An 8,773-nucleotide genomic window follows, 5' to 3' on the forward strand; every position below is an offset into this window, starting at 1 on the left:
ATTAATTACTATTAATCGCAAATATATCAGAAGAAGATTTAATCTGTTAATATATACCTATAAACATCGAAACCCAATATCAAAGTATATACGGTAAGGCTAAAACTTCATCTTACACCTAGCTTAGTATTTAGTTACTCATGGTGCATGAAGCATTGAAACTACAAGAAGAATATTCCATTAACAAAACCAATATTTTGTTGTAATTTGTCTGACTTCTCTAGTTCGTCTTCTGCTCTTGCTCTTGGCCTCCAAAAGATCTTCCTGCTCTAAAAGTCTCGGCCCAAGTTTTTGTCTTCCTTTCGTTTTTATATGGTTTGGTTTTCATATTAGGGCAACAAGTGTTGGAATTGACTTAGGAAGGTTGCATTCGGTAGTTGAATAGAATTGGAATTTTCTAACTAAAGTTCCAAGCTGCGAGAGAATTAGGATTCGATCCAATTGGAATTGTCGGTTTCCTTCTCTATTTGGATTTATGTTTGTGAGAATTTGAGTGGGTGATTAGGTGGTTGTGGGAGTATGGGATGGATGGTGGGTTATTGTGGTATAGGCTTTGGTGTTCAATTAGATTGCCAGAAAGACTGGAAGTTTATGGGTTCTGTTCATGAGGAAGTTAAAGGCGGGCCGGCGGGCGCCCTAGGTATAATTATGGGTGTGCGTCCTTACACTTTGACCGGACCATTCCAAACTTTCACAACTATCTTAGAATGTCCTCTATATGCTATTTTCAAGTTTGTATTGAGTATCCTATCTGTAACCAAGCATGATCATTTTGCAATCCCCATCGTGTGACTCGTGTCTCATCTCGTTTCGCCTTTTTGTTGCATTCATGTTGATTTCTCTAAAACCAATGAAACAAGCATATTAAAGGAAAATATATTCAATTAACTGGACAACTCAATATAAATGTGGGCATAAAATTGATAGCATTTATGTGCTTATCAACTCTTCTTTAATATAGAGAGATGTGATAGTAGATTAAGATTAAACAACGTCGTATGGGGCTTGATAATGGCCTAAACAAACATGAACATAGAAATTTGAATACAAGTCCCATCTTATCCGGCCCGTTCCCTTCAAAAACTCTAGTATGAGAAATTGTGGGGAACTGGAGCATATTGTTTGTTTGTTTTTTTTTTTTTTTTCCGGTAATAAACATTTGATAATAGCTTATCTACACAACAAACTTTTTCCGTTAGAGGAAGACATTTGATAAGAGCTCTCCATGCCAAAGTTACAACAACTATTTTGCAGGTGTTAATGGAAATTACAATAAAAATACACAATAACTTTATGAAATCCGTGCCGAAGGCATGGGCATTAACTAGTTTGTTATAACATAACAAAATGGCAAGACAAAGAGTGGTGGAGATTTCATAGGGATCTGTGTTGAAGAGAGACACGTGTATGACTTAGATCATTTTGAAACCACTTTGAGGCTAATTCTCAATGGCATTTAAAAAGGTTTACTTGATGAATTAAATGTTGTAAATGACTTAAGCGAACTATTAAGGGCCATAAATGTGGGGTTGGGCTTCTAAATGACTAAAAATAGCAACTTGGCAAGAAAATTCATGTTCGTTCATCTTATCCTATTTAATTTCCAAACTAAAAACGGCTCCACGTGCAAGTTTTATTGAAAAAAAAAACCTGAACACCCCAATAGACTCACGAACTTTCAACACCAATTAAAACGCCTTAAACGCCAACTCATGGAGTTTCTTCAATCTGCGCCTCTTAATTGTACCACTAGAAAACCTCACCTCGCCACTTCCCACTCCCCAAGACTCGCATCAGTTTCCCATTATTATTCTCATCTCCTCTTTTAGCTCCATAGTTTAATTTCTCAATTACTCCTCCATTAATTCCATTCCCCCTCCTAATCGTCTTCCCCAAGCCAAGGTAGAATTTTATCTCCATCTCTCTCATTGACCAACTCAATTGAAGAATAACCACACAATTAAAGACAAAGAAAATGAAATAATGGAAGCCAATTAGAAAAAGAAATGTTGACTCTCTTCATTTTTCTATGAATTAGACAGACTCATTTTCAGTGTTGATTGTTTATGGTTGAAATTTTGTTCTGTTACAAAGGATCAACTTTGAATGCATCGTTTTTTATTTGGGTTCTCTCAAGATCAGGTGAGTTCCTCTTTTATTCTCAATTATTTCTCTTTCAATCAACGTTAATATCTCATTCCCTACTTCAATATTTCCCATTTTTCCATTAATTCCATTCCCAACGTTAATATATTTTCCCATTTTTTTGTAACAAGTTCTTCTTTCTTAGAAAAGTCAATTGGATATCTCAAGGAGACAACATGAGCAGGTTTCATATGACAGGTTTAATTAATATTCCTGCTAGACAATCTACGTATCTTCTATTTGCTAATTGAGTTATTTACCATGTACTGCTTCTCATGTGACTTTACTTAATCAATTTGTGTTGAATGTATGTTTTTGCCCCGTTTTTGTTTTAGGTTTGCGAGAATCGTTGTTCAGATGTGAGCAGTCTCCTAACCCCATTTTGGGTAGGAAATGGTATGTTCCGTTGATTTTAAGGTTTGGCAATACTCTTTATATGTTGTTTTTGAACGCAATGTTAGAAACGGTAATAAAAACTTTCCCATAATTAGCAAATTGTAGTTAAATCTTTCTAAACAAGGCATAGAAACTGAAACTCTTTAACTTCCAATCGTCCATTTGTCCCCAGCCAATTACTTTCTGGAAAGGGGTTTCTCTTGCGCCTTCTCTCTTTTTCATCCTTTCTAGCATGTGCACCATCGCACCAACATGAATCTCATGTATAGTAGGTTATCTCATGAATGTTTATTGTTCTACCTAATTCCTTACTGCTTTGATTTTTGTTATTTCATTTTTTTTTTGTTAGATTGCAAGTTCATAAACCATTTAATCAATGTTGGGTTCCTCGCATGTAAAGGGTGAAAGCTCTTTTTATCAAGCGATCAAAACCAGTTGGGAATACCTCTGTACGTAATCACATATTTTTAGTGTAACCCTCGAGGAATACCAAAGTTCAACAATTCTGCAATGCTTATGATAATTGTTAAGGGTTTTGGATATTTACAATACATAGACGTTGCCCTCTTCACTTAGTATTCCGCTTCACTTGCAAGCTCTACGTAATTCCCTGCGATCTAACAAAAACCTTAATTATGATTGGTGCTTTCGCAGAAATTGCTTAATCTGATTGGTTAATTTCAAAATGTCAATTGACCAAGTTTAGAAGAGTAGTGTATTGCTTTCGGCAGAAATGGGTATCAAATATATAAAATGGTTGTTGCATAAGTAGTATGTTGTCGCTAATTAGGATATCTATTTTAGAAACACGTCAAACACAAAAAAAAATAAAAGAGGTGTTCTGTTAGGGGAGTAGATGGAAGTGTCAAATGTGGAAGCAGTGGTAAATGACATTGCTCAAAGAGAAAAGTTTAATTTCATATCAATCATAATGTCAGTTTACTACGCTTACCTATGCTTAGTTGCTAACTGCTATTGTGTTTTATGTAGGAAACTAAGAGTGAAGAGATCAATTAAGGTGCCAACTATAAGTAACAAGGTTGCTGATATACCACCTAATGAGTATCCATGGGGAAGTACGGTCAGAAGCCAATCAAGGGCTCTCCACACACTAGGTATCTCTATTTTAGAAATACATCAATTCTGTCGCATTTGAATCCATATTTCCATGTTTAGTAGCATAGCAGCCGAATTGTCATTTTCATTCATTTTTAGGTATGTAGCAATTTGTCTTTATTTTTCTAATTGGCTCTGTATACGGGAAATCATGATGGTTTAACTCAATGATATGTCTAGCAGGATTGACAACTCAATGTACACCTCCCTCCCCTCTCTCTTTTATTCTTCTTGCTAATGAAATATGAATAGCTTAATTTAAGCAGTACCATTTATTGAGAGAAAGAATCAATATATGGGTGTTTAAAATAGAGTGAAGAATTATTGGTTTGGATCATCACTTAGGTTCTTTTGCTGAGCTATTTCTTTGATATTTTGTATACTTTATATAAGTTATGCATGGTTTTTTTGGACATTGTTGAGTCAAGATAAATATCAAATTGATTTGTGTTTAGGCTACCGTTACATCAATATGTATTTCCATCAGATTTAACTTTCTAATATATGAGTATTTCTATTGCTTGATATCTAGGTTTTGTGTGGGAAAAAAACAACAAAGAATATCTAGCTTCAGTAATAGTTTCGTTGGGTCATTTGAATTGCAGATGACATAGATAAACTTTTGGTGCTTTTAAGATGAGTTTTTTAGGTTGTGATTTCGAATTCAATAGATTCTTCTCTAAGTTGAGTCAACTTGACTGAATTTATAGTTGACAAAACTGCAGGGCCGGCTCTGAGGGGTAGGTTGTAGGCAGCCTACCTAGGGCCCCCACGAAATAGCCCACTAAAAAGGCGACCAATACTACACTAGACCAAGTTTTGTGTTCAATTTGTTAAAAATGCCTCGACATAGAGTCGAACTTCGGATGGAAACCTAGAATTAAGAAAGTTTAAGGCTATCACCACTAGACCACTCACATTTTGATATTAAAAGGGTTAAATTGGTATTACTCTATAAACAATACGCATATGATTTTTTACCAGATTTTTTGGGTTTTACAAAGGCCTGATTTTAAAAGCTCGCCTAGGGCCCCCTCAATCTCAGAGCTGGCCCTGCCAAACTGCATGGGTTTTTCATAATGCTATTGCCAAACAATCTTTTTTTCAACAGGACTTCAACTTCACTTGCTACTTTGGAATGGGCATTTGTAGAGTAGATGCAACAAGTAACTACACTAAATAAAAAAGGCTCAAGCAAAATTAGAAGAAGTTGCTAGGCTGGACAACAAGGTCGAAGACTTGCATGTACTCAAAATTTTATACTGTAACACAGTAATGAATAAGTATTTGTATGCTTTTACATTGTCTGATGTTATGAAATTGTATTTTTTTTTTTAATCTATTAAATGTGAATCAGATATTGGTGTCAAAACTTTTTTTTTTTTGTGTTAGCATACATAGTTATAGTATACATGGGTGTAGGCTATGGAAATTGTGGATGTACTGATATTCTGCTCATTGTCAATACAATGAATTATGAAGGAGATTTGTCCATATCTACATTTGTGAAATAAGAATTTATTGATAATGAACTAGGTTAATGAGTTGTAGTTGTGATATAGGCGAGTATGCATGCATGCAGTCTGTAAGTAATTTGTTATCATTAATAATAATAATAATAATAATAATAATAATAATAATAATAGGGAGTGGTGTTTGAATTTTATAGAGCGCCTAGGTCTAAAGTATAGTACTGTCTTAGGCTGATGAAAACCAAGGATGTATTGGAATTATGCTCAATGTCATTTCAATGAATACTAAAGCACATTATAAGCATCTGCATCCATATTTATGCTATGAATTCAATATAAATAGTTGCTCAATATCATTTCAGTCGTTCAATTTATTTTTTAATTGGTTATTTACTATGTTGTGAACTAGCGGCTAATAGGTCGATCTTTAGTTTGATCCCTTTTGGGGAATAGACCTAATTTAAGAAACATGCAGTTTAGAGTGGTTGATAGAGACAGCGACTCAATGTCATTTCAATGAATACTAAAGGACATTATGAGCATCTACATCTATTCTATGTATCCAATATTAATAGTTGCTCAATGTCATTTCAGTCATCCAATTTAGTTTTTTTATTGGTTATTGACTATGTTGTGAACTAGCGGCTAACAGGTAGAGCTTTAGTTTGATCCCTTTCAGGGAGTAGACCTAATTTATGAAACATGCAAATTAGAGTGGTTGATAGAGTAGCGATATTGTGTTTCTATTAGTTCAGTTCGAGTAAGGACCCATATATAAGAGTTACATATGCGTTGGATTTGGCAGTTCATCTCTTGCACCTTAATTGTTGATGTGCTTCAGCTTGCTACTCTGCCAAGATTTTGTAGCTCAAAGTCTGCCGGTTTGTAAAGATTGGTTAGTAAATTGAAAGCTGGTTTACTGCAAACCAATGTTTTAGTGGCATTTAGTGACAACAATATAGACACGAGTGGTTTGGCATAATTTTATTGTTTGATAGATTAAGTAGTGTTGGATTCTGTTTCTATACGAGCATATGCATTAATTCCCTAGGATGTGAGCAGGGGCTAAGCTCAACTATGGACTAATAGTACTTGAGACTTGAGAGTTAACTATATTTAGAACCTATGTACAATCCAAAAGTTGTCCTCTGAAACTTGGAGTCAATCATAACTCATTTGTAGTAAGCCCCGCCTTCTCAAGGGTTTTTCAAGAAGTTGCCCTTTCTCAGAATGATAGTTTAAGTCTCTGCCTTAGTAACTATCTTATTGCTTACTATATTAGGGTTTTTATATCATTAGATAACTATCTTAATGCTATCTAATAATAAGCTTGGTGTTTTTAGAGCATCGATGTTGTTTTTTCTACTATAAATTCATTTTATATTTTCAGTTATTTATATCTTATTTGCACAAAAGGAATAACATATGAAAGTTCATCTTGGAATTGGACCTGTTTGAGGTAGTTATATCTACATGCTACAAATAATTACCATTGTCTTTTTTAGCTTGCTTCAAACTGTTATTGCCATTATATTGCTATTCCCAATGTTTCATTTTCCTTATTACAGTATTCTCAATGGTGTCTGTTCTTTTAAAGGAAAAAGATGAAAAATGTTATACTCAAACTTTCTCAGGGTTCCAAATATTTATGAAAATATCGTAATGTATATTTTGTTACGTGTTTAGTACAAGGTCATCATTGTATAGTCATTGTATCTTTATTCTCTCTGCATGTAATTTGAATGAAAAAGTGGTTTAAGTATCGTGGATATTATTAACGTACATTAGTGAATTCATTGTTTTTAATGTTTGTTTCAATAGTTCAATGTATTTCTTTAGCATACTGTCATAGGTGTTCATTCTTTTCATTTTCAACTATTATTGTTATGGAGTAATTTTCCTTTTTTTAAGTAATTTTCCTGCCTATACAAAATTCCCCTCAATTGAGTTACGTACTCATTTGCCCTATTCTGTTGTTGCTCCTTGCTTAGACTAAAAACAATTAGTACCATATATCAATAGCAAAAGAAAGTGTCAAGCCACCATATTAGTTGAGTTGATATATGACACTTCCTATTTATATCATCTGAACCAAGATGCTCTTTACCTTATTTTTGTCTAATTGCATATTTGTTGTGTCATTTTGATTTAATCTAACATTTTGGCTATACATGTGATTTGGTGTAACGTTCCAAGTGCTTTCATTCAGTTTGTAAGCACATTCATATTTGAAATAATGGTCAAATAAAGTTTGCAAGAACAAATGGTTATGTAGTAAATGCAGTTGTGTGTGGTGGCCAGCCAATATTTATCATCAGTTATTAACTTTAAAATCTAAAAAAGGTGGGGACAAAAGTTGTCAAGTATAAATTGTTTGTATCTGTTAATTGTTTAGCAACTAATGATGAAGACAAAGTAGACAAGCATGAACGACTTGCAGCAGATGAAAATTTTGTTCTGCAAACAATTGTTTGATCCTAACGAATGCAGTGTTTTTCTACTTTTCTTTAAATCAAGATTTTTCAAGGACATTCTGTGTCGTACGACATGGGCAATACCTAATTTGTACAAAAATATCACAAGTGCATTAGTATTCAGGTGGTCTTAGTCTCTTAGAGGCTGTTCATTTCCCAATAGACCAAGGTTTGACTCCATTCATTCATTTGTGTTTTTACAAATTAAAATGGTATTTTACTATTATATCATGTTTATATTTGTAATATCAATCTAACATAATAGAGAAGACTGATCTCGAGGAATTTGAGAGCTAAGTAGAGGTCCAAATTGAAACTCCTAAAATTAATTTATGGCTTATATCTAATATATTGCCTCAAGATATGTATTGATACGGTAGGACTCCAAAATCTAATAAATCATGGGAGTTTAAAGCAATCCGAGTTTAAATAGGAAACACATTCATAATTAATGACCCTCTAATTGTGCTAAGTTCCAACTATTAAGGAAATAAATCCATAATTTAAGACTTACAGAATCCTTTCCTTTACATGACAGTAATTAAATAGATTTCGTTTAGGAAATAATTAAGCTCAACCATAACCATGGGACAGAAACTATATAATTTTTCCTTAATAGTTTCCAAATTAGATTATCAAATTAAATATCTATACATCCAAATTGGACTCCAAACTATACATCATATTTCCAAATTAAAGCAAGTATACCACACTGTTTCGTACACAATCATTCGATTTGTACATCAAATTATGCTAAATTAAATTACCAAATTAAATATCGGGACGAAATCACGGACAATTTCTAGGTTATTACAAACTATCAAGACAAGCTATTGTGGCGTGGTGGGAGAGAGCTTCTATTTATTTTACTGGGCGCTCAAGTTCGTGTCTTGGCGAGACAAATTAAAATTTTATTATTCCTAACTTTAATTATGACCTGGCAGTTCGGAGTAAACTGCCCGGGTTGAAGAGGTTTGCTAAAAAAATCCGAGTCAACTGGCTCCAACCTGGGACCACTGCTTAACCGATCTACTAAGTGACCCAACCCGGTTTCGTGACTGGGTCAGCAGTTTACAAGGTCAAACCTCCAGGCCGTCCTGGGTCTGATAACACTGATTATGGGAATTGATAGCGTCGAGAGTTTCTTCATGGCTTCTTTTGCTCACTTCA

The 8,773-nt window shown here is 34.0% G+C and overlaps 1 protein-coding gene across 6 annotated transcripts; it reads left to right on the forward strand.

The window, feature by feature from the left end:
* Positions 1–1,607: 1,607 nt before the first annotated feature.
* LOC147523147 (putative WRKY transcription factor 39) lies at positions 1,608–5,029 on the forward strand. 6 transcript variants are annotated; one of them, XM_086597529.1, is made up of 5 exons: positions 1,608–2,142; positions 2,291–2,343; positions 2,481–2,562; positions 3,532–3,656; positions 4,769–5,029. In XM_086597529.1, exons 2-5 carry the CDS (start codon positions 2,322–2,324, stop codon positions 4,807–4,809), a joined length of 270 nt encoding a protein of 89 aa, XP_086453655.1. In that variant the 5' UTR covers positions 1,608–2,142; positions 2,291–2,321; the 3' UTR covers positions 4,810–5,029. The 6 variants fall into 6 exon arrangements, with proteins under 6 accessions (XP_086453655.1, XP_086453635.1, XP_086453640.1 ...); XM_086597509.1 differs by having other exon boundaries at positions 2,296–2,343; XM_086597514.1 differs by having other exon boundaries at positions 1,611–2,142; positions 2,277–2,343.
* The last annotated feature ends 3,744 nt before the right edge of the window (positions 5,030–8,773 follow it).

This window comes from Coptis chinensis, chromosome 1 (assembly GCF_015680905.1).
Source record: "Coptis chinensis isolate HL-2020 chromosome 1, ASM1568090v1, whole genome shotgun sequence".
Classification (NCBI taxonomy): Eukaryota; Viridiplantae; Streptophyta; class Magnoliopsida; order Ranunculales; family Ranunculaceae; genus Coptis; species Coptis chinensis.

What these genes read in the sequence shown, in the direction of transcription:
- LOC147523147 (XM_086597509.1), top strand. Translation starts at nt 2,067, where the DNA reads ATGGTTGAAATTTTGTTCTGTTACAAAGGATCAACTTTGAATGCATCG. An exon ending in TTGGGTTCTCTCAAGATCAG is followed by an intron (nt 2,143 to 2,295) that starts GTGAGTTCCTCT and finishes TTCTTAGAAAAG; the next exon opens with TCAATTGGATATCTCAAGGA. An exon ending in GAGCAGGTTTCATATGACAG is followed by an intron (nt 2,344 to 2,480) that starts GTTTAATTAATA and finishes TTTTTGTTTTAG; the next exon opens with GTTTGCGAGAATCGTTGTTC.